Here is a 27,998-nt window from a genome sequence, read left to right as displayed (position 1 = left end):
GCACTCTGTGCTCTATTGGCCGGGTCTGGACAGGCGAAAGGGCCGGCGCGGGCTCCGGGCGCTCCCGGCATCCCTCGGGCGGCGGCGGCGGCGGCGGGCAAGGCGGAGGAGGGCCGTGTGTGGCGGGGCCGGTGGTGGGCAGTGGGTGCGGGCGGCCAGAGACCTGAGGGGGAGCCGGGCCGGGGGGCCGCCGCCGCCGCCATGCAGGAAATCATCGCCAGCGTGGACCACATCAAGTTCGACCTGGAGATCGCCGTGGAGCAGCAGCTCGGGGCGCAGCCGCTGCCCTTCCCGGGCATGGACAGTGAGCACGGGGCCCCGGCGGGCGGGCGGGCGAGACCGGCTCGGACCCGAGACTCAGCGTCTCGGGCCCTTTCCCCTCGTGTGGGACCCCTCTCCCTCGCCCGGACCCGGGAGCCCCTTCCTCGGACCCTGGATCGCCTGGGGCTGTTCTTGATAAGCTTTAGGGCGGCAGGACTGTGTCCGTTGTCCCCGTAACTCTTGAATGAAGGCGCATTCTCCCAAATTGGAAACCTCCACATACACACCCGCTTCTCCAACCAGAGAGAAGTCCCTTCCCACCTCCCTCACCTCAAGCGTCGCTTATTGCTTTCACCAAAACCGGGCTGTTCCAGGAGCCCAGTGAGGGAAGAACCAGCTCTCCTTCGCTCCAGGAAACCCACAACTAGACCTTCGGATTCCGTTCTTTTCCTAAGACTCCCCACTCCTGGGAGATCACTCCTGGTTCTGGATCTATCAGGTTTTCCTCCGAAACCCAACTCCAGTCATTTATTGCACCCAGGCGGATATATCGACCCTTGTTCTGAGATCCCTCTACTCTCCCTCTTCATATGGGGGCTCCTGGCTTCTCTATCCTCACTTTCAGCAGATTAATTCTTAACTCCTTTCTGAGTTAATAACAGGTAATGCTATAACACTAAAGCTCAAGGAGCTCATAGAGGTCCAGGTTGGGGAGCAGTTTTGGGCAAAGCCAGGAGATCTCTTCAGGGTTGCATCCCCTCTCCCATGACTGCCAGGGGACTGCAGCCTCATTCCCCTTCTGGCAATCAGGGCTTCCAACTTGAGTCTATCCCCTCCTGCTGATACTCATGTGCCAAACAATGTTTATGCCCAAAAAACAAATTCAAATCATTTTACACACACAGACACCTCATGCAAATAACTCTTCAACTTAAGACACACACTATCTTGCACACACACACACACATCCACTCACACACTAGGACTTCTGTCTTTTTTCCCCCCTATGGTACTATGGATTGCATTTAGGGCCTTGCAAGTGCTAAGTAACTGCTCTACCACTCAGCTACATCTCCAGCTCTCTTTTTAGTATTATTATTATTTTGAGATGGTATCTTCCTAAGTTTTGCTGAGGCTGGACTCAACCTTGTGATCCCCCTGCCTCAGGCTCCCAGCCAACTCGGATTACAGTCATACACCATAGCACTTGGTCCTTCTGTCTTGTTTTGTTTTTAATATGCCTTCTCCCTGTATTGCCCAGGCTAGTCTCAAATGCATGGACTTAAATAATGCTCCCACCTCAGTCTCCCAGGAGTTGAGATTACAGGCATGTACCACGACTCCCAGCCTTTTTCCTGTCTTGATGACACTGGCTTGAGGTCATGGAACAATCCAGGAAAGGCAACTCATCTCTCCATCATTCTACAAGCCTGTGGGAGCAGGTGCAATGATAAGGATCCCACATATCTATTCCTAGGGATGGTCAGGTCAGCACAAGTGCCTCCCCAGCCCAGGGCCTCAAACTTGGTAACACTCACTGTTTGTTTGTGATCATATTCATTATGCTAAAGCCCAATGAGACTATGATCCTTCCTCACTCTTCCCTGCAGTTCATTCCCATCTCAGTTTGAGAAGAACTATCAGTTTTGCCCCTGAGGTATTCTCTTATTCAATCTGCCTGACACCAGTCCCCAGGACTGTGGATTTCTGACTTTAAAGAATGAACCTCTGAAAAGAACAAGACTAAATACTCTTAAGTGATACTTTTTTTTTTCTTTTTTTTTTTTTTTTTTTTTGGGTACTGGTGATTGAACTCAAGGGCACTCAACCACTGAGCCACATCGCCAGCCCTGTTTTTTGTATTTTACTTAGAGACAGGGAGTCATTGAATTACTAAGCACCTCATTGTTGCTGAGGCTAGCTTTGAATTCATGATCTTCCTGCCTCAGCCTCCAGAGCCACTGGGATTACAGGCGTGTGCCACTATGCCTGGCAAGTGATACTTTTTTTTGGTACCGGGAATTGAACTGAATGGCACATGACCACTGAAGCACATCCCCAGCCCTATTTTGTATTTTATTTAGAGTCGGGGTGTTACTGAGTTGCTTAGCACCTCGCCATTGCTGAGGCTGGCTTTGAACTCGTGATCCTCCTGTCAACCTCCTAAGCTGCTGGGATTATAGGCTACACAACCGCACCTGGCATGCAAGTAATACATTTTTTAAAAAATATATATTTACTTGTAGATGGACACAATCCTTTATTTTGTTTATGTAGGTTTTTTTTGTTTGTTTTTTAATGTAGTGCTGCAGACCAAACATAGTGCTTCATGTGTGCTAGGCAAGCACTCTGCCACTGAGCCACAACCCCAGCCCCCCCAGTGATGGATTTTTTAACACAAGACTTTTCAAGCTTTTTTTTAAAAAAAAAATTTATTTTTTAGCTTTAGGTGGGCACAACATCTTTTTATTTTTATGTGCTGCTGAGGATCGACGCAGTGCCTCACGCATGCCAGCGCACTACCACTTGAGCCATATCCCCAGCCCCTTTTCAAGCCTTTTAAAGTGCAAATAATGACTCAACTTCCTGGTAACACCTCTAAATACAACAGCCTTAACTCTATAGTAACAAAATCTACCTGCTGTTTATAAGCCATAGAATCTCTTCTATGGCTTAGCAAATGGGTTTCAGATATTCTGTTGGTGGCTTTTCAGAAATTTTGAAATGCCTGCCAATAGGAAAAACAGCTCTTGAAGCAAAGGAGAGTTTACCCTAGAAGTTGTTTCTGGTGAATTCTTGGACTCATCAGAATAGCTGGCCCCGGGGTCCCATAGACTTCTACTGTACTCTGCCTCTGTGGTCTTGCTTACCTTCCCAGAACCGGCTACACCTGTGCAAAAGAAAGGCCATGCTCCTTTAGTAATGATGTGTTAATGATGCATATTAAGAGCAGGTCTGAATCCATGTCTTTACTTACAGTCTTTCTTTAGGACTGGCGTCTCATAGGCACCTGCCTCTTTTTCTGTAACCTGTCTCCCTTCAGAGGCCCCATTTGCTTGTTGATATTTCCTATGAGATCATTTCCTCCTTCTTAAGTGCCATGAATTAGCCCTCCTGGAAGGTCTGAGCTGGGGTAATTAACCTATTTTTGTGATCTTGTACTCCATCCTACCTTCCTCAACCACTCTTAACTCTTGTTGTTATTTTGTTTTTGCAGAGCAGATTCCCAAAATATCAGTAAAGTTCAGCTTTTTATTGAAGATGTTACAAAAGAGGTTTAATCAAAAAGACCCAAGCCCATAGTATCATCAGAGTCCTCAGATTCTTCTTTCTTCCGCTTTCTTCTCCTTAGCTAAGGTAACAGTGGTGGAGAGGTCAGGACCTCCTGCCAGTGCCTTATCAGCTGCCAGAGCAGGTCCTCCAGCCCCTACATTGCCAGTGAGGCTCCAGTGTTGATATTGACCAAGGCCTTTGCAAATGCATCAGGCTGAAAAGGTTCACCATTTACACCAGCTGCTTTAATGAGGGCATTGATCCTCTCTGTGACAATCACCTCATCATCCTGCAGGACGAGAGCAGAATAGATACAGGTGAACTCAGAGATGTAGGCCATGGTGTCCTGTATGTTTCTAGTCACCAGATGAAGTAAGGGTATCACCCCAATGTAACCTTTGCTTCCTGGGAAGGACCATGCACCTGGGTGGCATCTGAGGAAAAGCCACTCTTCAGCTTCTAATACCTTGGAACGTCACTTCCAGGAGGTTCTCAGCACTGACTGATGCTCTGTCTCAATGTAATGTCTCATTTTGCAGGGAATGACTGAAATAAGTGGTTTTTGCCTAACTTGGTTGGGCTTTGCATCTTTTGCTAATGTTTCCTGTACCCTAGGTCAAAGGCCAGAATAAACCCTTCCCATTGTCTTCAGTCATTGCAAATAGCAATGGCACTTTGCTTTGGTTGATGCTGCTCCCTTTCTTTTTACAGAGTCGGGGGCTGCTGTCTGTGAATTCTTTTTGAAAGCCGCCTGTGGCAAAGGTAAGAGACTTCGGTTTTCTAAAATGCCCCTTCACCACCTTGTCCGCTAGCAGACTTGTAGGTCACCAAGTCTCTGACTTGTGTTGCCTTCTGCAGACTAACAATGTCCTTAGTTGAATAGGCTAGGAACCTGATGGGGCATCCCCAAATCTAAACACAGGATTGAACCTGGCTCAGTTGCTGCCTTCTCACCTCAGCAGAGAAGCAGCCCCAGCATTGAGGCATCCAGGAATGTTCTCAAGGTACCAGAGTTACTCTGTGACTGAGCCCAGTGAATATAGGCCTCTTTGATTCCATTCTCTCGGGCTTTCTGTCCACTGTGGCTTCTTAGCAAAGGACCCTGCAATACTCCTTCTTTTGAGGTCTTGTTTATACTAACCAGGTCCCAATACACACTGTATGAGCCAGATAGTCTGTTAATTCTGGGCACGTATATGTCTGGGCATTTTTCACCCTATAGGGAAATTTATTTAGGAAACTAAATCAGAAAGTGGACAAGGAACACAGGACTAGATCAAGGGGATGGATCTAGAGGATGATTTGGTTAGTTTTGGTTGCATAGCAGTCATTTGTCACTGAAGCAGGTAGATGAATTATTTCAGTGTCATACTGTGTGGTCAGGATATCATTCCCCGACTGGGCTCCTGGTCTCATTTCCATGTGTTTGCTTATTTATTCTACCCTGTGACCAGCCACCTTGTGTGCCCCAGCAATCCTTAACACAGCTATTTGTTAGTACAGTAGCCGCTACCCACATGGGCCTATTCAAATTGAAATTTTAAAAATTTAAAATGTACCTCAGTGAGATAATAGTAATTTAAATGCTAAATAGCCATGTGTGGTTAGTGGCTATCATACTGGACAGCAGAGATGTAAGCCATTGCCTTCCACTCTTACAGAAAATTCTACTGGACAGGGCAAGCATAGATCTTTCCTGCTTACAGCTTCATTCTAGTTGGGCCTTCCCCGTGGTCCTGCTAGGATACCAGTTATGTCTGACATTCCCCGAGGATGACTCTGTCACATTTGGGCAGTACAGGTCCTGCTACAGAAGGACATCTCCCCTCATTTGCATATATTAAATTTCTTCCATTTTAAAGTTGATCTGGAGGCTTAAAAGTGGGCACTTCTAACAGGAGACAACTCCTGTCTGGACTCTAGGCTTCTCTTGGTGGTCCTCTTTATCCTTTAGGGTTTCTCAAACCCCAGTCTTTGTTTTACCACCCCTGTGATTTTCCTGTGTAAGTGTACCACTGGAACTATTTTTAATTAAAGAATAAACTGACCCTGCAGCCCCACCCCAACCTAGGACTGTTTTACCTTCATCTTACAGTAATATCTATGAAATCCTGATCTGATGTTTCAGTTATATTTTTCTAAAACACCTTAAACTAAAATACAGAGCTGTTAAACTGTTAAATGTTTGCTGGGGAACTGTAGTTGTAGCTCAGTGGTAGAGTGCTTGCAAGCACATGTGAAGCACTGGGTTCGATCCTCAGCACCACGTAAAAATAAATGAATAAAATAAAGGCTTTGTGTCCATCTACAACTAAAACTATCGTTAAAGAGAATGTTTCCTGGTATAGTGCCTGAAACCACGTTGCCTTCTTCCAGGGGCACCTCCACCACCTCCTAGGGTGTGCTGCTTTCAGGTGATTCAGAGAAGTGTGGGGTGAAGGCGCCTTCATTTCCCCAAACCTCTCCTTACTCAGTGGCCCCTCTTCCTGGGCAGGGGGCATGTGCCCATTTCGCCACATCAGCGGTGAGAAGACAGTAGTTTGCAAACACTGGCTGCGGGGGCTGTGCAAGAAAGGGGACCAGTGTGAATTCCTGCATGAGTATGATATGACCAAGATGCCCGAGTGCTACTTTTACTCCAAGTTCGGTAAGGCGCATGAAACCCTGGGAGGCGGCACCAAGAACCCAGACCCCAGGGCCAAGCAGCTCCTCAGGGCCTGCTGCATCTCTACCTTCTCCCATATATCCACTTTCTGATGAGAAACTTGGGCAGTGCCTACTAGCCCTAACTGGCTCTGTAGTGAGAGGGTAAAATGGTGATAGCCCCTCATGTCTTTATAGTGCTCCAGAGTTTGGAGTACTTTTAGACACTGAGATTTACAAGGGTCCCATTAAGCAAATAAGCAGCGCAGCTAATCAGAGACCTTGGTAGCCTGATCCCTGAAATCCATGTCTCCATCCAGCTTGGTCATTGAGCACCCCTGGGTCTAAGTTGGTGCCTTATCTCTAGGAATGTGATCTGGGGTAATATCTTCGCCGTCTTCACAGCCCTCAGAGTTGGTCTCCTGGTGGCAGTGAGCCCCACTCTTCACCTTAAAACAGATTGCTTTGAGCTCTGCATAGAGAGTATGTGGCCTCACCTTTCCTGAGTGACTTGTGTGGAGAAGCAGGGGACAGAGTGGAAGCAGTGGTGCTGGTGTAGAGCTTAGTCCCCAGGGTTTATGTCTGCTCTGACCTTCAAGGTGACCCAGAAAGAAGCTCTGTTGGTCAGCACGAGGGCTGGCTCTGGACCTAGGACTGCAGGCCCTATGTAGGGGCTGGGGCAGGAGGTTGGAAGCCTGTGGGAGGCTTTGCAGCGAGCTGAGTGCTGGGCTTGCTTTGCACTTTCAAAGCACTATTGTTAGAGGAGATGTTAATTACTTCAGCATCCCAACAGGCTTGGCTGCTGGCTTATTAATGATAGTTGTGGCTTGTTTTGTTGAGGCAGCATAAGCTATGAAGTCAAAGCAGACAGACAGAACTAGGACTCGGCCTTCCCAGCTTCCCATGGCTCCCACTGCAATGCTGGAAATGGGCCTCCCATCTGGCCCCAGAGCTCTCCTTTGAGGGCATCTCTCTGCAGGCTGGCCTGGGGTTCCCTCCTTCCTGCTGGGCCCATCTCTGAAATCCCCTCTGCCTGCCTATCCTCTGTAGCTCCTGCCTTGGTGCAGACACATCACCTGCAACTTCTGTCACTTGTCCACAGATGTGTATTGGGGTCCCCTTCTACACACTGAAGAGATAGGGGTAAAGAGGACAGACTGGTCCTTGCCCTATGAGTTTTTACATCAGTGGGTTGGATACAGAGGAGCTGATAAGCCAGTGAGACAAGGAAGAAAATTTTTTATGGAAAGTGCTGGGAAGCAAATTAGCAGTGGTGAGACCCACATGGAATCTACTTCAGGCAGAGAGACCTGGGAAGGACTCTGAAGAGGAGTCCTGGGCTGGCAACTGGAGGGTAGGAAGGATTCATCTTGGGTAGCAGAGGAAACCAGAGTGGTTGAGAAGCGGGTCCCTAAGCCTGTGGTGGGCCGGGGCAGGAGTTTGCATGTCCTCTCGATCGTAAGCAAGGGTTAACATAGGTTGCAGAGCAGATCTGGAGATGAGCGGGTGGTCAGCCAGGAAAGTAAGTATGTCCTGGTGCTGGGGGCCAGCTGGGCTGGTAACTTCTGAGAAGCACTAGTCCACGTGTGATGTCATCATCTAGGCTTATCCCATGCCACTACATGGACCCAGCCTGAGCTCCCAGATCCTCCCTGTGTTTGTCCTAAAAGTTAGAATTCCTTAGACTAGACCTTCCCCCATCCCAGCCCATAGATGGGAAGAGTTGATCAGAGTAGAACGGGAATTCCCTAGTCTCAGGTGCATTTACATATCAGGGTTGCTACACTGTCCTCTGGGAAGGGTAGAACTATGGATTTTGATGAGAGCCTGCCCTGGGCCAGGCTCTGCTGATGTCATTATCCCTCTCAGCAGCAATGATGCATGTGAGGGAAAAACTGTTACAGCCCCACTGAAATTCTGCCCTGGGCTCAGGGTTTGCCAGGCCAAGGTGGACACTGGACCCCCTTGGGCCCTCTTTGCCTTGGAAACTCTCCTAGCACTGTTCTAGGAGGCCACATGTCTGGGTTTCCTGCAGGGGAGTGCAGCAATAAGGAGTGCCCTTTCCTTCACATCGACCCCGAGTCCAAGATCAAGGACTGCCCTTGGTACGACCGTGGCTTCTGCAAGCATGGTAAGTGCTGGGGTAGGCTGGGCTTGGCCTCAGGAGAAAGGCCATACCCCTCCCTCTGCCCACATCACCCTAGGGCTGCCAGCTGGTGCTCCTGGGACATAACTCCATCTGTGCCACCTGTCCCAGTGAAACCTGAATTCTGTGGCCAGTGAGACTTTTTCACACCACTCCTTTCCCTCAGGCCTCCCAAAAAGGCTGTGTGGATGGCATTCTTGCCTGCAGTTTTAATGAGGAGCCCAGTGTAGAGAGGCCTTTCTGCCTGTTGTCCTCTATGAATGATAGCCCAAGCCAGCCTATGAAGCCACACTCTGGTTCTCTGTACCCCAGGCAGTCTGGGTGGGGCTATTAACTATTAGCAGGGACACCAAGGTATCCCCCACAGAGGGGACATCTGAGTGACCCAAACATTGGGCTCTGCAGGTCCCTTGTGCAGGCACCGGCACACGCGGAGAGTCATCTGTGTGAATTACCTCGTGGGATTTTGCCCGGAGGGGCCCTCGTGTAAATTCATGCAGTGAGTACCCTGGACCCAGCCCTGCTGCTGCCCCTTTGTCCTTCCTGGTTGCAGCTGGGCTTAGGTCACTGGGTGATGTCAGCACCAGGACCTGGGGCAGGAGTGGGAGATGGGGGAGGAAATCACTACTTATGGCTGCTGCTGCTTCTGGAGCATAAAATCAGCTCTGCCTAGGCCAGCATTTAACCTTCCATGGGTCATGTGCCCTCTGGGAATCTGATGAAGGCTCTCCAGACCCTGTGCTCCACAAAAATTCTCACATAGGCTATGATTTAGGGTGTTTAAGGACCTCAGGTAAGAGCCTGTGTTCGAGGCTAGGAATATAGCTCAGTGGAAGAGCACTTGCCTAGCATGTGTGAGGCCCATCCTCAGCACCACACACACACAAAAAAAAAAACCTTAGGAACCTGTGTCCTAAAGGAAGGGAATTAAAGTTTCAGGGCCTTCTTTGTGTAGGTCCTGATCTTGTGGTTCCATATGAAATAATTCATATAACTCTGGCAAGTAGGAAAGATGGTATTCACTTCCCACCTGAAAACCCTGGGGTTCAGGGCTCAGTCACTGGCCAGAGCCAGTAGCATGTGGTGATATCTGGTCACAGATCTGTGGGCCCCTGAAGCTGGATTCTTCTTGCCCAGTGGGGTTAGTGACACTCTTTCAGGGGCATTGCCTTGACCTCTAGATCCCAGTGTACTTTTTTTTTTTTTTCCTCCAGGGATTGAACCCAGGGGCACTTAACCACTGAGCCACATCTCAGTACCTCCTCACACCTTATTTATTTGTTACTTTTTGGTTGTTGATAGACCTTTTTTTTATTCATTTATTTATATACGGTGCTGAGAATCCAACCCAGTGCCTCACATACGTGAGGCAAGCACTTTACCACTGAGCTACAACCCCAGCCCTCCCAGCCCTTTTTCGTATTTTATTTAGAGAGAGGTTTTGTTAAGTTGCTTAGGGCCTTGCTAAGTTACTGAGTCTGGCTTTGAACTCACAATCTTCCTGCCTCAGCCTCCCAAGCTGCTGGGATAACAGGTATATGCCACTGTACCCAGTTCCTAGTATATTTCTTTCACTTAGTTGTTACTTAGGGATGGATTTTTGCATGAGGTGATGTTAAGACTGCAGACTGCCCGTGCTGCCTCTGACCACTATGCTGAACCTGCAGCAAGAGCACAGTTACTGGTTGTTGGGGACCCTGGCCCCTGTCTGTGTGCAGGTAGCTGATGCTGTCACTGGGGTCCGCTCCCTATATGAGCACCCATGAGCCTGCAGATGGTCTGGGAACTTCTGCTTGCAGGGTGAGCATGTCACCAAGAGGTCCTATACATTATTAGGACACTCCAGACATTCTCTTTGGGGAAGGGGCCTTCTGTGCACACAGCCCTTCCACAGCAGGCATACTCCAGTTCTGCCTGTGCTTACCTTTCTCAGAGCAGCACTTGCCCAAGGTCTTCTAGCTCTGCATAGGTAGGGCTGGGTCTGAACCAAGGCCCATCAGTTCTGTTTTTCCTGCTGTTCTGTGGCTTCCCACAGGCATTGCTGAGTGCCAGACTTGCTGCCTCTAATTGATTTGCATTGCTTTTGCTTGGGCAGAGGTTAGGTGCAGTTTTCCAAGCACAACCTGACCTGTCTCCTCTCATACCTTCTTCTCTGTTCTCAATCCCTCTGGCTGCCGGGTAACCAGCCCTCGATTTGAACTGCCTATGGGAACCACTGAGCAGCCCCCACTGCCACAGCAGACGCAGCCTCCAGCAAAGGTACCGTGCCCCCGCCCCTCCTTGGCCATGCTGGCCCTGCAGAGAGAAACTCAGTGCCACTTCAGTGTGTAGTCTGCAGTGTACAGTATGCTGTAGTCCCAGCTGGAGGCCTGTGAGAGGATAGTGAGGGAGGAGACAGGAGAGAAGGGAAGTGCCTTCAAGTTCTAGCAGAAAAATCAGGGAGAGCAGTTCACATATCTCCCTAGAGATGGAGAGCTTCTGCCAGAGCTGAATTCCCACTTGGCCTCATCCCTTGCCTCAAACCTAGAACCTCAGCAACATGAGGCCAAGAGCAGGATGGCAAACAAGATTGTGTGTCACTGTGTGAATGTGGCAAGGTGCCACTGCAGCTCCATGGTGCCTGCCTCGGGAGCTGGGTAAAGGGTGGCCTGGGCCCACATTTCCTGCTCTTGTTTCTGTTCTTCCCTTTATAAATGGGGAATATGGGCTCTTAAAGAGTTACCTGAGGGGAACCAGCAGGAAGGGGCTTGATGAAGGAGCACAACCAAGGCCAGCTGTTCTTTGGCCAGTGACATTGCTGCTCCTTGGAGGTTCCAACCAAGAATAGGGCTGAAGGACTAGCTGGTTCCAGTTGTCTATTCAGGCCCACAGTGCAGTTTGTTGGTCCCCTCAAGCATAGGGAGAGAAGGAAATGCCATCAACAAATGAGGATCTGCAGCAGCCCCCCAAAATCAAGGGCTGTGTGGGTTTGATTGCCAAAAGTGGGGGACTGGGCCCAGAGAAGGGCTGGCCCGGGTGTTAGGCAGGGCCTCCAGTAGGCCCTCTGTGTAAACTGGTCTGCCAATCTTGAAGCCTCACCTCCTACCTGGTTGGGCTCTGAGTCAGTTGCCAAAGCCCCTCCCATTCTTCTTCATTGTCATGAGCTGAGCATCCATGAAGGGATGTGACTGCACTTGGCCTCCATAGATCCCCACCTTTAGGAAAGGCAGGAATTCCTGGGCAGGGATGCAGCTGACAGCCTAAGGTTCCTAGCTTGGGTCCTGCATTTAGAGGGCCAGAGCCAAGAACCCACTTCATTGAGAGGTGGCCTTGCTGAGGAATCCCTGTCCCAGGAGCCTCCAACCCCCTCCTTCTTGCTACTCTCTAGAGGAAGGCCCTCTCAGCCCCTAGAACACAGGTCAGCTTGTCAGGCTCCAACTGTTTTTCTGTGACTGTTGCTCGCCGTGTAGGCTGCTAAACATCTGGCTGAACCAAGCGTTCATCCTGACCTGAAGCTAGAACCTCAGAAACAAAAGTAAGGCCTGATCATGCCCTCGCCCCACTGCCCCAGAGACCTCCTCTTGTCTCTTTGGTGTTTTGTTTTCTACTTTTATTTTTCGTTTTTGTGTGTCTGCATGGTGTTTTTCGGGCAGCAGCTCCTGCCATCATCACCACAAGTTTCTTTTCTGACCACTCCTGAGCTGGGCCATCGCGGAAGCCCTCTTCCTGCTGGTCATGCGGGAGCAGTCCCGCCCTTTTTTCCTGTTCCCATTGGTAGTCTGCGTGCACGTGTTTTCCACAGTAAAACCGTGTTGTGTAACTCTTTCCAGCAAAGTAACAATCCGCCATTACAAAGGTCGTCCTCCTTGATCCAGTTAACGAGTCAGAACTCTTCTCCCAATCAGCAGAGAGCCCCGCAGGTCATCGGGGTCATGCAGAGTCAAAACAGCAGTGCAGGCAACCGGGGACCCCGGCCGCTGGAGCAGGTCACTTGTTACAAGGTGAGTCCCAGGACTTGGGGACAGGGTGGGGTCTTCTCTCTGGTCATTGACCATTCCCTCCTTCCCCAGATGTGTGGTTGGTTACTTTTGAAAAGTGAAAACTTTGGTTTTTGCTGATTGTAAAAATAAAGGTGGACCACTATAGTGGTCTGGAGACCATCCTACTTCCTCCAACACATCAAGACATAGTGCAGGGTAATAAAATATTGCTACTAAATGAGTGGACTGTGCTTGCAAGGAAACAGGAGATCTTTAAGTACTAGGGAACAAAATGGAAACAAATCCAACGGAAGAGTGATCCTTGAAGCTTTGTCTGCCCCACAGGCATCCTTAGATCATGCGTCCAGGCATACTCAAGGGAATAGGACAAAGCTTTTTGCCTATGCTAGAGGAACTGGATTGGGAACACACACTCCACACCTCTTAATCTAAAGTGGGACACTCCGGGAAAGGGTGAATTTAAACAAATCTACTAGAAAACTTTCTCATTCCTGGCTGTTGGTGGAAAGGAGAAACAATTCCTGGGAACAGGTAGTTGGTAGCTGATCCTTACATGATTTGGGGCCTGTGTTCACATCCTTGGTGAGAGCTAAAAGTCACAAACTGAGTTTAATCTATAATTGGCTTCCTTGGAATATACTGCGGGCTCCCAGAAGAAGCTCTGAGGGGTATATTCTCAACCCTAGCCATACAGAATCCCCACAGAGTTCCAAAGAATGAGTTCATGTTTAAAAAATCAGAAAACATAGCTGGATATAGTGGTGCACATCTATAATCCAAGTAACTCAGGAGGCTATGGCAGGAGGATCATAAGTTCAAGGCCAGCCTTGATAACTTGGTGAAACTGTCTCAAAAGAAAAAAATAAAAGGGGCTTGGGGGTGTAGCTCAGTGGTAGAGTACTTTTCTAGCATGTGCAAGGTCCAGGACTCAATCCCCTGAACCAAAAAAAAAAAAAGACAGTGGCACATTCCCATGATCCTAGCAGCTCAGGAGGCTGAGGCAGGAGGATCACAAGTTCAAACCAGCCTCAGCAATTTAAGGAAGCCCTAAAAGCAACTTAGCAAGACCCTGTCAAGATAAAAAAGGACTGCAGACGTGGTTTAATGGTTAGGTGCCCCTGGGTTCAATCCCTAGTACCAAAAACAATAATAATAAAAACAAACAACAGAAAGAATGTTTTTTTGTCTCATTAAGTAGCTGAGGCAGTCCTTGAACTTGCAATCTTCCTGCCGAGCCTCCTAAGTATGGGGAATATGGGTGTGCGCCATTGCACTCGATTTGTTCTTTTGCTCCTAATAACAGTGCTGTATCATTTGTGAGCTCTTGTCTCATGTCACTGGCATCCATGTATGCAAGAGGTAGTTCTAAGTCAAAGGGCATGTACTTAAAATGTCTATCCAGCTTGTCCTTAGGAAAGACTGGGCCCCAGGACTCTGCCACAGCAGCCAGGCATTCCTTGAGCTGCTCTGTCCAGCAGAAACATGCATTCCTGGGGCTGAAGAAGGCAAGTGCTTAAAAGCACTCAAGGAAAAGTGCATCTGGATTCAGAGAAAGCCTCACTGGGGAAAGTTCTGAGCCTAAGCCTTAAGATGTGAGAAAAGCAAGGAAAGGGAAAGATCTGGAAAAGGCAAGATGGGTGGAAGGCATGCCTTACTAAGTTGCTGAGGCTGATCTAGAACTTGAGACTCTCCTGTCTTAGCCTCCCAAGTCACTGGGATTACAGGTGTGCACCACTGCGCTCGGCTCATGCTGTTAATATTAAAAATACTTCATGGGAATCCTAGATTCCTGGGAACAACTATGAAGACCAATGAATGTGCTGGGTCCTGGGAGTGGGGCCTTGTGGTTATGCTTTCTGGTGATCATATTAGCCTAAGGGCCAATTATCCATGAAGTTACACCTAGATTAAACAGATCTTAAAAACATGAGACTGCAGTGTAGGATAACAGAATAAACAGGGGCACTGGGTAAGGACAGTAGAACCCCTTTATATTGTTGCACACCAGGGAAGCAGGGAGTGGGGATTATGGGAACAGAGTTGGGGGCGGGCAATGGGGATTAGCATCTGCACCCTCCAGATGCCTCTTGAGCCTCTGTTTCATGCTTGAGGTTGCCATTCACTTAGATTTCCCTTCTGTTTTAAGTCTCACAAGGATAGAGACACTATGAGAGGTCCTGGATAATCAGCCAATATAAATCAGGGTCAGTGTTAGATGTGTCAGAGGTGACGCTATCAGTTCCACTCACCCAAGTCTAATCATTGTCCCATCTTTGACCCTGTGATTAAAACCTGTTCTCATGGGTAGCTTAGACAGTTGTGCAGGAGCCAGGAGGGAGCCGGGCACAGTGGCACACACCTATAATCCCAGAGGCTCTAGAGGCTGAAGCAGGAGGATTGAGAGTTCAAAGCTAGCTTCAGCAATTTAGGGAGGCCCTAAGCAACTTAGCAAGACCCTGTCTCTAAATATAAAAAAGGACTAGGGATGTGGCTCAGTAGTTAAGCGCCCCCAGGTTCAATCTGCAGTACTTATTAAAAAAACAACAGGAGGGAAAGCATCAGTACAGCCCACCCTGTGTCCACAGCCATGGCTCCCAAAGCTGGGGAAGGAGCCTGGTAGCTTCTCTTGCGTTGTTCCCTCCCCATCTCCTCAGGGAGGCCCCAGACTTGGCTCAGAGGTAAGTGACTGACTGGCCTGTGTGCAGAGAGGGCCGAGAGCTCTGATGCCGTGGACTTCTCTTCATCCTGCCACCCACTTGTGAGTCCTTCCCAGGCAGGCCCAGGTCTGGTGCAGGTGAGGTACAGGCTGAAGGGGCACCTTGCTGGGCTCTCAGGTCACTCTGGTGACCTTGCTGGCTGCAGTTTCTGTACCACTGCACCTTTCTTGAGATTCCTCTGCTTGTGTTTGAAAGGAAATCTTGCCACAGAATTTCAGGGTTCTCCCTAGCTTGGTATTTGGTGGGTACTGCCTTAGTTGAAAATTACATTTGAAAATGGTGTTGTATTTTTCTCTCCTTCCCCTTCTGCTGTTCCCAGTGTGGTGAAAAAGGACACTACGCCAACAGATGCACCAAAGGGCACTTGGCCTTTCTCAGTGGACAGTGATGGCAGCTGGAGTCAGCTCAGAGCAGCCTGAGGGGCCCTGCTGTTGGGTGTGTGCACTGCCTGCTGAATGTAGTGTTGGTGCAGCTGACTAAAGCCGGCAAGCATGCTCACTGGGGCTTGTCGTTTTGAGGGGCCACAACTGTTAAGTCTCCTATCATTTTGCTGTAATCTCTTTTTAAAAAGGGACATGTGCTTCATTGTGTCCCCAAGTCGACATCATGTTTGCCTGGGCTTCCACGCCTCTTTTTCTGGGACTCCCTGCACACCTACCCTCCAGGGGGAGGATGTAGTTGAGGAAGGGCTTGTGCTATGCTGTTGTGTGTGGAAGGTGGCCTTTCCTCTCAGGGGCTCCTTAAACACCAGTTCTTGGAGAACCAGGGGATTGGTGGATCATTCAGAGCTGTGGCAGGTCATGCCGGCTTCCTCCGTGTCCTGCTGAATCCTGAAGCCGTGCCTATCAGTGTGATTTGAACAAGGGAGCCCTTCCTGACAAACTCAGTGCACTCACTGCCTCAGCCTAGCTCTGGGCCCAGGTGGCAGCAGTTGAGGGCTACAGGGCTCTCTAATTTGAGATTCTGTCTTCTGGGCTTATTTTCTCATGGGGCCCTGATGATGTTGAAGGTATTCTTCAGCCAGAGCCACACACCACCCTTTAAATAGCTGATCCATTTGCGCCTACCTCCTGCTGATCAAGAGTCTGTACTGTCACTCAGACACCTGTGGCATGCAGAGGAGACTGCCCTGCCCTTGAGCCTGGAAAATGTGAAACCATCACCTGCAACCTGCTGGGCAAGTGGGCCTATCAAAGTTCAATTACAAGAACAATTTTTATGAAGTTGATTAAAGCTTGTTTTTTAAGCAGTGTCTCATTACTTATGGGGACTGTGTGCTGGGGAGACCCACTGGCTGCGCTAGCTGCCTGGCATAAAGTGGTGATTGGTGCTTTCTCATCTCTTTGAAAGAGAATCACAAAGAGCAGTGGTGCTGCCTAGATGGGCCCTTGTACCCAAAGCTGGCAGGTCTCACCCCTGTCAGCTGTTGGATGATGCCTATTCATCCAGATTCAGCCCTTCTAGGGGATCCTGGACATGACATTGCCCTCCCCAGCCTGTCCCCTATAGCCTGCACCCAGCACAGTGTATATGCTTACTGTTGGCCCCTCAGTAAGGAAGTGGTGCCAGTCTACATGCACCTAATGTCATCTGAAGCCCTCTGAGGAATAGGGGGCAGCCCACATCAGGTCTGTGCCTTTCCCTCACTCCTATCCAACTTAGCTCCCTGCTACCAAAGCCATCTTACCAGGAAGCCTATGTTTCCTAAGGGCTCTCCAAATAGTGCTTGGTGATCTGGCCCGGGAGCCCCTGATGCCCTAGTTTGTGCAGAAAAATAAGCAAAGAGAAGACTGCAGTCATCTGAAAACCCCCTGCCTAGAGCTTAGATGGCCAGGGATGAGATCTGGCATTTTCAGGGACACAGGGCCCTCTGCTTTCTGTCTGTTGGCTGACAAAGGCCACAGTACCTCCAAATGCCCACAACACTCATGGCAGCCAGCCCAAGCGATGGGGGCTCCAAGGATTAAAGCCCTGGGTGTCTGACGATCTCACACCTTGGAGTGTAGGGTGATAGGCACATCAGGCAAACAGCACACATACCAGTCACCTTTTATTGGGTATTAATACTCAGGATACGAAAGGATTCTGCCGTGAGGCCATGATTTCAGTTCTTCACAGGGGAGGCAGTCTCAGGAGTACATAATATGGTCTCCACGCTGGCCCCTCTTCAATGGTACTTTCGTCGCCGCTCATGCTCTGAAGTGAGGGGAAAGGGCAAGTTTTTTAGAAGGTATTCTGGTGAAAACATAAGCCTTCAAGAGGACAGAAGCTTTAACCATGCAGCCTTCCTAGGAGTTCCTTTCAAATGACCCAGAACCTGTCTGCACAGTCAGCTGACCTGGGGCCACAGAGACATCTCAGGAGCCAACTGCCACCTGGCCAGCCTCTTCCAGGAACACCCACTTAGTCAAACAACCTTTAGAGGAAGCACTGGCTCAATACAACAGGTTGGCAGGGGCTAGATGCTATCAGGAACAGACTGGAAAACCACTGATATTTCCCAGAATCTCAACAGGTATCTCAGGCCATGCTGCATATCATCTGAGACAATCTCAGGTCTTAGAGCCAGGAAAGTTTTTCCAGAACACTACACAGGCAATGGATTCTACCACTCAACCCTCTGTGCACAGGCTACCAGGAAGACCAAGCCAAATTTTAGCAAGAGCCTGAAGGATCTTAGAGAATGCTTAACAACTATTACCTTTACCCTAGCTTCATCTTGTTTCACCTGTGCTCTTGTCATAAACTTCTCACTTAAAAACAGTACCCTAAGCCAGGCGTAGTAGCACATGCCTGTAATCCTAGCAGCTCGAGAGACTGAGGCAGGAAGATCACAAGTTCAAAGCCAGCCTCAATACCTGGTGAGGTGCTAAGCAACTCAGTGAGACCCTGTCTCTAAATAAAATACAAAAATAGGTCTGGGGGTCTGGGGCTGTAACTCAGTGGCAGAGCACTTGCCTAGCATGCGGGAAGCACTGTGTTCAATCCTCAGCACCACATAAAAATAAACAAATAAAATAAAGCATTCTGTCCATCTACAACTACAAAAAAAATAGGGCTGGAAATATGGCTCATTGGTTGAGGGCCCCTTGAGTTCAATCCCAGTACCCCAAAATATTTCCCCCGATTCTTTAAATGGAAGTGTAGGCAAGAAACATACTAAAGGTCCCTCAGCCTGCAGAAAGTGAACTACTGTATCTAACAAAGCAAGCCATCACCACAATCTCACAGGAAGCTGGAGGCAAGATTATGCAAGAAGCACTCACTCAGTTCTTTGTAAGAAAGGCAGTAGCTGAAAAGCACGTATGCCGCCAGCACCATGTTGACCCCCGCGATGCTCCCCTTCTTCACGTTGATGTACTTGTTGTAGTATCGGTGATAACCTGCAATAGAAGAGGCATTCACTGCCCTGCTTTGCTGAAAATGCTTTCTGTAATGCACAATTTGAGGATGACTGAAATTCAGGGACCCAGTCCTACTCTGGCTCTTTAATTCACTCACCCTATATTCCCTAGCTGATAAAGGTGCCTGGGGGACCTACAGCACAAGAACAGCTCCAATACTGGGTCCGCCTTGTACCTGGATCTACCCTTTGGCCTTACTCTCCTAGATAGGATCTAGCTTGTCTGCCTTGGATCCTACCTCACTTTGTCTAGCCCTAAAAAATCCCCTTTATCCTAATGTTGACTAATTCTGTCCCAGATTCCAACTCCTTTATAAGGGGCCCCATGGTTGTAGCAGCTTCAACAACCAGGCCTCTGAGGAGGAGGACTTCCCTGCATTCCTCTCTTCACTGGGTTGCCTAACAAAATAGACATGTACCCACCAGAAGGGAAACAAACACACTTTAGGTTGATGAAAAAGAATGTGATGGTGGTCCTAGTTTAAAACAGCAAGGGAGGCTGGTGTGGTGGCATATTCCTGTAATCCCCACTACTTGGGAGGCTGAAGCAAAAGGATTGCAAATTCAAGGCCAGCCTCAGCAACTTAGCAAGATACTGGCTCAAAATTAAAAATTTTAAAGATTTTTTTTTTAAAAAAAAGCCTGGGGATGTAGCTCAATAATAAATGAACCTGGGGTTCATTCCCTAGTACCAAAAAAAAAAAAAAAAAGAAAGAAAAAAGAATGCCCCAAAGGAATTAGGCAGGGAGCTCTGAGCATGAAGAGGCCACATTCATTCACTCCCTGGGCAAAAGTGGGGGAACAGGCAGAGTACTCTGATATCATGGTAGAGCTTGAGGAAAAACCTTAGGGAAGACTAAGGCAGTCAAAATACGAAAAACAGAGGGAGGGAACCCCAATAGGATGATCTGGGTCTTTCTTCATTGAAATGATATGATAAATTACACAGGACTGACCTGAATAGTCCAGGGATGCTCTATCACTAAGCTACATACCCAGCCTTTTTATATTTCCTTTTGAGATAGGGTTTCTCACTAAGTTGCCCAGGCAAGCCTCGAACTTGCAATCCTCCTGCCTCAGCCTTCTGAGTTGCTAGAATTAAAGGTCACTAGCCCAGCTTTTAATACTGTACTTTATAAATGCACAGGCCTGAAATATGGGCAATTTCAAATATTTGTCTTGGAAGTTCAAGCAAGAAGATAAACATGGGTTGGGGATGTGGCTCAAGTGGTAGCGCGCTCGCCTGGCATGCGTGCGGCCCGGGTCGGGTTCGATCCTCAGCACCACATACAAACAAAGATGTTGTATCCACCGATAACTAAAAAATAAATATTAAAAAAAAATTCTCTCTCTCTCTCTCTCTCTCTCTCTCTCTCCTCTCTCATTCTCTCTTTAAAAAAAAATATCATCTGCTGTTTAAAAAAAAAAAAAAAAAAAGAAGATAAACATGATAAGATTGATGTCCAGCTGGGCATGGTGGCACACACCTATAATCCCAGCAGCTCAAGAGGCTGAGGCAGGAGGATCACAAATTTGAGGCCAGTCTCAGCAACTTAGCGGGGCCCTTAGCATTTAGCAAGACTCTGTCTCAAAATTTTAAAAAAGGGGAAGGCGGGGATGTGGTTCAGTGGTTAAGTAACCCTGGGTTCAATCCCTAGTACCAAAAAAGATTGAGCTGGGCATGGTGGCACATACCTATAATCCCAGCAGCTAGGGAGGCTCAGGCAGGAGGATGGCAAGTTCAAAATCAGCCTCAGCGAAAGCAAGGTACTAAGCAACTCAGTGAGACCCTGTCCCTGAATAAAATACAAAATAGGGCTGGGCTCAGTGGTTAAGTGTCCCTAAATTCAATCCCCAGTACCAAAAAAAAAAAAAAAAGACTGATGTCTACCATGACTCAAACTCATTTTCTTCTAGAACAATTGGGCATAAAAATGCTAACAGACATTTCTCTTAGAAGCAGAGGTGCTAATTCCAAGCAACCAAACATTTCTTGGCTGAAAATATCTCAGGGCTAGCCTTTGATAGGGCCAATCAAATATAGAAATTCAAAGGCTGACCACCTCTCACTGTCCTTTTCTAAAAACTTAGTCTTTTTTTTTGTACCACGGATGAAACCCGGGGCACTTAACCACCGAACCACATACCCAACCCTTTTTGTATTTTATTTTGAGACAGGGTCTCACTAAATTGTTTAGGGACTTGCTAAATTGCTGAGGCTGGCTTTGAACCTGTAATCCTCCTGCCTCAACCTCCCAAGCCACTAGGATTACAGGTGTGTGCCATTGCGCCCATCTCAGACTCGTCTTGAGACCAAGTTTTTATTGCCCAAGTTAATTCATTACAAAAAGAGACCTGATAACTCAGAGGTTTGCTTGTTTATATATCCTTAAGATTCTGACCTCTCTGAAATGCTCCCACAATGCCTTTAGGGGTGAAATCCCGCATCAATATCCAGCTTGGCAACTCCCCTAGTTTGACATCCATGAGTTTCTTCTCTTTCACTGGCACTGAAAAGAAACAAAAGAAGACACAATGAATAACCTAGAATATAAATAGGATCCTTTTATGTCACTATTTCAACTATTCAATGGGAGGTGCACTATATAACTACATAGAGACTGCACTATTATTCATAATAGGAATAAATGTTACAGAAAAACCACTATTTTAAGTCTAAGCCTTTGTAGCAGCTGCTACAGCAACAGCTTTATGAAGAAACAAGATATCTGAATAACAGCTAAAAGCTCTAAGGACAACCAGGAAGAACACAATAAGGAGGACAAAATAGATTACTATAAAACTAACATTTATTTTACCCTATTAATTTTATTTATTCATCACAAGTAGTTGATGCATTTACTTTGGTGTAGGGGTGGGGGTCAGACTCAGAGAGGTTAAACAATTTGGCCAAGGACATACATACAGCACAGAGGCAAGAATGAACCTCAGGACTGGCCTTGTAGCCCAGAAGCCAATCTGAGGATGGGTCTATTCAATCCCTGGGGATCTGTGGCCCAAGAATGGTAAGGGATAAGAAGAGAAGTGGGATGTGCACTCAAGTGCCTCAGTCTTACTGGATGCCCTTGATTGGCTTTGAGAAGTACCTGTCAACCTTACCAGGTATGTAGCCTGAGACTGTTCAATAAAGGAACCTAAGGGATCCCTACCTGCCTAGGACCACAGAGGTCAATGATTTCCAGAGGTAGAAATAAAAGACTACATATTTCAAGAAGTCAAATGACTTACTAAAAACCTCTCCAAATGGTTTAACAGGCCATATTCCAGTGAGTCTGGGGACAAAACAGAAGAACTTCTTGTTGAAGACATATTATACTCATCTCTGGGCCAAGAAAACAGCAGGGTGAAGAGGGCATGGACCTGGGGTGTCCGATGGTCTCCCCTTATCCTCCCAACAAAGACCAACTTCTAAAAACTTTTAGATGGTGTCCCCTTCAGGGCAAAAAATCCAAGAGCACTGTCGTTTTTTAAAGGTGATTTATGGCTTATTCTAAATAGCTTATTCTAAAGAGTAAATGAGAATTGAGGAAATGGCATTTAGAACAGTGCCTGCAACACTGTAGACTGCTAGTATTGTTTAAATCTTAATAAAGTCTATCTACGTGAAACATCAAAAAGAACAGGGCTGGTGTTGTAGCTCAGTGTTAGAGCCCTTGCCTAGCACATATGAGGCACTGGGTTCAATTCTCAGAACCACATATAAATAAATAAAATAAAGGTCCAATGACAACTAAAACAAGTATTAAAAAAAAAAAAAAAGGAAATAGACAAAGCAATGGCATATAAACCTGAACTTTGTTTTATGCATTTGGACTTTCAGGGATTAATTATACACCTTAGTTCCTCTACAAAGAGAAAGCTGTGGTTAGTTTGGGAATAGCTATAAAATATGGACTACTTATAAAATATGAAACAGTCTCAAAGGTCTTCTTCCTCCACCCAAACAGAACAAAACAAAAAAGTGAGTTTTCAAGATCCACTTCAGTTGCTACTGGAGAGTTTAGTGTCACTGATATTAAAGCTTAACACCAAACAATAAATGTTATCCAAGAATGACTTATACCCTTCTCTAACTTGTATATGTTGTTTCTAGAAAAGTTTAACAAACATACATCTTACATTCCAATTTGTCCTCATTTGGAATGATAAGGTTTTAGTCCAAGGGAAACTATACCACTTTTCTTTTTGAATAAGAACACAAGAGATATATAGATCAGGGGTACAACACTTGCCTAGCATGCATGACACCCTGGGTCTCATATCCAGCACTGGAAGGAAAAGAAAAAAAAAAGCCAGAATGTTGCAAACTATTGAAGCTGGTAAAGAGTAGGAAGCATTCTTTATATTACTTTCTTTCCTTTGAATTTGAAATCATCACTAAAAAAAAAAAAAAAAAAAAAAAGCTTTAAACTACTTACAAAAATAGAACTATATTACAAGAGTCACAACAAAGAAAAAAACATATTTTATTGGTACCAGGGATTAAACCCAGGGATGCTTAACCACTGAGCAATGTCTTTTTATATTTTATTTAAGAGACAGCCCCATTATTTTATATTTTATTTAGAGACAGGGTCTCGCTGAGCTGCTCAGGGCCTCACCGATTTGCTGAGGCTGACTTTGAACTCAGGATCCTCCTGTCTCAGCCTGCTGAGGTGCTGGAATTACAGTTATGCACCACCAGGCCTAGAAAAAAATAACAACCACCAAAAAAAAAAAAAAAAAAAAGTATTTTAAATCAAAGTATTTTCAATTCAAGTAAAGCTAGTGACTTAAGAAAGAAATTACTCTGGGCCTAGTGAAGCTAATTTTTCCCATTCACAAAATGTAAACATTCTGTATGGTCATGACCATGTACAGGGGCTGCCATGGTGGCTGGGGAAAAAAAGCCAACAATCTGGGGCTGGGGTTGTGGCTCAGCAGTAGAGCACTTGCCTAGCACATGCGAGGTGTGGATTCGATCCTCAGCACCACATAAAAATAATTAAATAAAATAAAGGTACTGTGTCCAACTATATCTAAAAAATATTTTTTTAAAAAGCCAACAATTGGGCTGAGGTTGTGGCTCAGTGGTAGAGTGCTGGCCTAGCATGTGTGAGGCATTGGGTTCGATTCTCAGCACCACATATAAATTAATAAAGGCCCATCAACAACTAAAAAAATACTTTTTTAAAAAGCCAACAATTTAATATTTATTTTCCTACCAATTTATATATCTGTACTATGAAGACAAGAATATTTCCTTAAAATATTTAAAGGCAGAGAGGTATAAAAAAAAGAAAAGAAAAAGAAAAAAGCAACACATTGGCCTTAAGAAGAGTCAAATACAGCAACATCACAGGGCTATGCAATTCAGAGGTGCACTTACTGCAAGAACTTCTATTTTGGTGGAAGACAAAGTCCTTGGTCCTTGGCAGCCAAACTAGAACTCCTTCCCCAACATGCCTCTGCAGCAAGGGAACATCCATCTACTATCATGGTTCACCTAAGATGCACTAGAGTATGTTGACAAATAGCAGACTCCAGATCAAGTATTCTGCCTTTAATACCACTCGTTAGCTATGTGTCCTTAGGGAAAGTTACTGCTCTCTCCATGTCTCAGTTGTCTCCTTTGTAAAATAAGGGTAATAACCGTATTGGTATTTGGGTCTAGGAATTATGTAAATGAGAACTATTATCTTTCTGCCGATTATGAATACTTGAAGGAACATTCCCACATATAGTTCCTGGTACAGGACACCTTCAGTAATGGTTGTAGAACAATCTTAAGTTCCTGAGAAGGTAAGCAATTTTATGGTTTAGAGAGGTATATTACCCACTTAACCATGGAACTGTAGGGAAAAAACAAGTGTTTCCTGGATGCTAAACCCAACCCAGAAACTGGCCAGTGAGTAAAGATTTTAGGCTTTGCATGCCACATAAAGTCTCTGTAACAGTCTTTTTAAAGTTATTATTTATTTACTTATGTAAAACAACTCTTTGTTGGGCAGTATCCACCTATAATCCCAAGTACTTGAGAGTCTGAAACGGAGGATTCCAGGTTCAAGGCAACTTTTGCAACTTAGCCAAACCCTGTTTCAAAATAAAAATCAAAAAGAGCTGGGGGCTGGGGCTATAGCTCTGTGGCAGAGCACTTGCCTAGCATGTGTGAGGCACTGGGTTGGATCCCTAGCACAAATAAAAATAAACAAAATAAAGGCCTGCTGTCCATCTAAAACCACACACACAAAAAAAATTTAAAAATTAAAAAAACAGCTGGGGATGTAGTTCAGTGGTAGGGACCCCTGGGTTCAATCCCTAGTACCACTAAAACAACAATCAAAAAACTTTCAAAAACAACACCGGGTCTGGAGATGTAGTTCTGTGATGAAGAGCTTACTGAGAATGCTTGAAGCCCTGGGTTTAATTCTAGAACAACCCCCCCCCCCCCACACACACACACACAAAATATAGCTGAGGGCCACACTTTGCCAACCCCTATCTACTGCTGATAATTCACATTTCCCTCACTTTATCTACTATTGAACTAGTGGCTCTGAGCTCTGGCAACAGACATCATCTGAATGATCATCAGTACTGAGCACACAAATTCATCTTCTTCACCTGGGATGATGGTGAATAGGCCATAAATGTGACATGACCTCCACCAAACACCACAAAGTAAACACTAGAATGACCAGCCCTCCTCTATAGGCCAGGCAGTGTTCCAAGTATCCTACATGTACTAAATTGTTTAATCCTTATAGTCCATAGCACTCTTCATTCAACCCTCTATTTAAATAAGATGCTAACCCTCAAAGCTCCCCTTTCACACCTCTTTGGAGCACAAATAATCTCATGCCCATTTTACAGATGGGAAAACAGCTTCACTCTCCCCTTTTTGGATCACCTCTTCATTTTTCCAGGGTGATATTAAGAATACAGAAAAGAGGAGGGAGAGGGAGGAGAGAAGAGGAAAAGGAAGGTACTGGGCAATGAGATCGATCAAATTATGTTGTATGCATAAATGAAAGTGGCATAATGAGTCTCACTGTAAATTATGCACTAATATAGAAACAAGACACACATGAGTTAAGAAAAATTCTGCCACTATGAGACGGTGTGACCTCAGGCCACACCTCATCTCAGACCGTTATTTTCCCTCATCTTTAAAACTGGGACCTCGGGGCTGGGATTGTGGCTCAGTGGTAGAGCGCTTGCCTGATACGTATGAGGCACTGGGTTAGATTCTCAGCACCATGTATAAGTAAATGAATAAAATAAAGGTCTATCAACAACTAAAAAAAAAAAAAAAAATGGGACCAAAGTTCCCAGTAACTGGTTCCCTGATAAGTTCCTGGGAGGATCTAGAGCTAAAACATGGCTTCCTGTTAAAAATAATGTGTGCAGAGTGGACGAGCGTACAAACTGACATATGCATTGTCTTGGAAAAGCCTGCAGATCCTAAGGACACCCTTGAGAATTAAGTTCATTACCGTGAAGCCCCACACGATAATGAATCCCAGCTCCAGTTCTCTCATAAATTGTGACCTTGAACAGGTCACTTCCCCCTTGTCAGCCTATTCAATATTTACACATCGAACCTTATGCGCTATCCTAGGTATTAGTTCCTCCTGGAGCTTAATCTGAGCTTCAGCTTTGGGAACAAGGATAGAAACTGTGCCTAAGGGTCAGGTGCAAACCGCCCGTGTGACCCGTGTCGCGGGGGTGGGGGGAAGGAAGCATCTATTCTTTAGTGGAGAGAGGGAGAATGGCCCAAGGCAGCGCATTCCCCGGCCGAGAAGCAAGTCTCCAGGCTGCCCGCATCCTCCTCGCCCATTCCGGGCGGCCCAGACTAAGAGCAGCGGGTAGCCGCAGCTAGGCGAGTCGTGAAGACGCAGTCGTGAACGGCGCAGGAGCCTGGAGTAAGAGTCCAGCATGCCTCAGGTGAGGCCGCAGTGAAGTCCCTGAGCGAAGGGCAGGCGGCTTCGCAGCTCCCTTCCCTCCCGGTGAGGCTCTGGGCTCTGAACGCAGCCTCTGCCTCCAAAGCGACTTCCAAACGGGAGCCGGGAACTCACCGATTGACGCCATCTTGGAGTCCTAGTGTCCGCTGAGCCGGGCCACGCAAGGGGTGCTGGGTAGGGAGCACGAGCCCCAGCGGACGCTGGGAGCAGAGGCTCACGGGAAGCAGGTCAGCACTGGTAGTAGGCTGGGCGCACAGAGGTGCCATGAGGGGAAAGGCGACGTTCTCAGAAGTTAAGGGATACTTCAGTTTGGGTTCTCTACTTAAGGAAGGGACCCCCCCAAAAAAAAGAAAGAAAAAGAAAAAGAAAGGGACCAAAAACAAAAGAAAAAAGAGCATTTTGATTTTCTTACTGTATACCCTTGAATTTGTTATGAGGGGTTGGGGTTATAGGTCAGTGGTAGAGCTCTTGCCTAGCATCTCTGAGGCACTGGGTTCCATTCTCAGCACCACATATAAATAATTAAAAGCCCATCGACGACTAATAAAAATATTTTTTAAAAAAATTATTATGAGGAATGAGAGGGGCATAACACGTTCTTTCTTCTAAGCTGTGAAGGATGAGAGGCAAGCTGAAATTCTCACAGAATTCACAGGAGCCAGGAAAAACTGGTGTTCAGACTTAGGCTCTGAAAAGGTTTGACTCAAGAGCACCTGTAGGTGTCCAGGCTATGGGCTGTTCTCTGAGGACAGAAATAACACTCTAGGGAGACTATCAAGATAGACAAAGCTGGATGCTAGTTAAAGGTGTAAGAACAGATTTTAATCAGTAATAAACTATTGCAAAAGGGAAGAGTCCAGTGTAAATTTTGATAGACCCAACCTGATCTTTTCTTAAAATTGGTAGCCATCTCGCCACAAAGCCATGGAAAGATAATTTCAGCTTTACTATAAATTACTGCAAATTCTGAACCTGCTTGGAATGCCTGCCCGTGCCTTGAACTCACCCATGCCTGGCTCTCTGACCAGAGAGCAGCCCTCTCTGAAACCTTAGTGACGCCTCACAAATCTTGGCCTTCCCTGGCCAGACAATGACCCTCTCTGAGGCTCTATTGATTCTCATAAATTCTGATGTCGGGGCCAGCAAAAATGTAAACTACCATTAGTGTTATGCTCCTCAGAGTTTTGTTATCTGTAACCCCCCTTTTTGTAACTTCCTGGGCTATAAAGCTGGGCTGCAGGAAAGCTTCTGCTGCTGTCTTGTTCCCGAGGTTTGGGGAGGGAGAGGCAGCCCAGCCGGTAGAAATAATAAGCTTGCTTTAATTTGATTTTAATTGGAGTCAGTGGTCTTTTCTTTCATCCTGTTCTAACAAATTTAACTCAACTTAGATTTGTACAGAGATGAATGACTCAGCCTTCTAAAGGGAGAGGGAAGGAATGTTCAGGGTCTTTGTAAAGTCAAGGAAGTGAAAAATTACAAAAACCAGGAAGGGGTCTGAAACATATAAAACCCATCTGGATTTGCTAACTGGCATTTATGGAAATTAGATGCCTACCCTCCCACAGAGCCTGGGACACAAGGGTGTTGGCTGGAACAAACAGAAAATTCTTT

General features: G+C 46.6%; 2 protein-coding genes and 1 pseudogene across 5 annotated transcripts; 1 reads left to right on the top strand and 2 right to left on the bottom strand.

Annotated features, from left to right (window-relative positions):
- Positions 1-73: 73 nt before the first annotated feature.
- On the top strand, positions 74-16,266 carry Cpsf4 (cleavage and polyadenylation specific factor 4). 4 transcript variants are annotated; one of them, XM_076840265.1, is made up of 8 exons: positions 92-304; positions 4,246-4,296; positions 6,029-6,181; positions 8,213-8,308; positions 8,729-8,822; positions 10,510-10,582; positions 12,133-12,303; positions 15,340-16,266. In XM_076840265.1, the coding sequence occupies exons 1-8, from the start codon at positions 202-204 to the stop codon at positions 15,406-15,408; spliced, it is 810 nt and encodes a 269-aa protein (XP_076696380.1). In that variant the 5' UTR covers positions 92-201; the 3' UTR covers positions 15,409-16,266. The 4 variants fall into 4 exon arrangements, with proteins under 4 accessions (XP_076696383.1, XP_076696380.1, XP_076696382.1 ...); XM_076840267.1 differs by having other exon boundaries at positions 115-304; positions 12,211-12,303; XM_076840266.1 differs by having other exon boundaries at positions 115-304; positions 12,208-12,303.
- LOC143384719 (large ribosomal subunit protein P1-like) lies at positions 3,539-3,874 on the bottom strand (annotated as a pseudogene).
- A 791-nt stretch (positions 16,267-17,057) lies between the features above and the next one.
- On the bottom strand, positions 17,058-26,590 carry Atp5mf (ATP synthase membrane subunit f). Its single transcript, XM_076840815.1, has 4 exons — positions 26,502-26,590; positions 20,826-20,933; positions 18,287-18,403; positions 17,058-17,216 (listed from the first exon to the last, which is right to left on the bottom strand). Exons 1-4 carry the CDS (start codon positions 26,512-26,514, stop codon positions 17,188-17,190), a joined length of 267 nt encoding a protein of 88 aa, XP_076696930.1. The 5' UTR covers positions 26,515-26,590; the 3' UTR covers positions 17,058-17,187.
- Positions 26,591-27,998: the final 1,408 nt, after the last annotated feature.

This window comes from Callospermophilus lateralis, chromosome 19 (genome assembly GCF_048772815.1).
Source record: "Callospermophilus lateralis isolate mCalLat2 chromosome 19, mCalLat2.hap1, whole genome shotgun sequence".
Classification (NCBI taxonomy): domain Eukaryota; kingdom Metazoa; phylum Chordata; class Mammalia; order Rodentia; family Sciuridae; genus Callospermophilus; species Callospermophilus lateralis.
Note: the sequence above shows the minus strand (reverse complement) of the source record. Positions and strands in the feature narration are given on the sequence as shown.

Coding starts and splice junctions, on each gene's coding strand:
- Atp5mf (XM_076840815.1), bottom strand. Junction 18,404..20,825: donor TGTGGGAGCATTTCAGAGAG/GTCAGAATCTTA, acceptor CTTCTATTGCAG/GTTATCACCGATACTACAAC. Junction 17,217..18,286: donor CCTTTCTTACAAAGAACTGA/GTGAGTGCTTCT, acceptor CCCTCACTTCAG/AGCATGAGCGGCGACGAAAG.
- Cpsf4 (XM_076840265.1), top strand. CDS start 202: ATGCAGGAAATCATCGCCAGCGTGGACCACATCAAGTTCGACCTGGAG. Junction 305..4,245: donor GCCCTTCCCGGGCATGGACA/GTGAGCACGGGG, acceptor TTCTTTTTACAG/AGTCGGGGGCTGCTGTCTGT. Junction 12,304..15,339: donor AGCAGGTCACTTGTTACAAG/GTGAGTCCCAGG, acceptor TGCTGTTCCCAG/TGTGGTGAAAAAGGACACTA.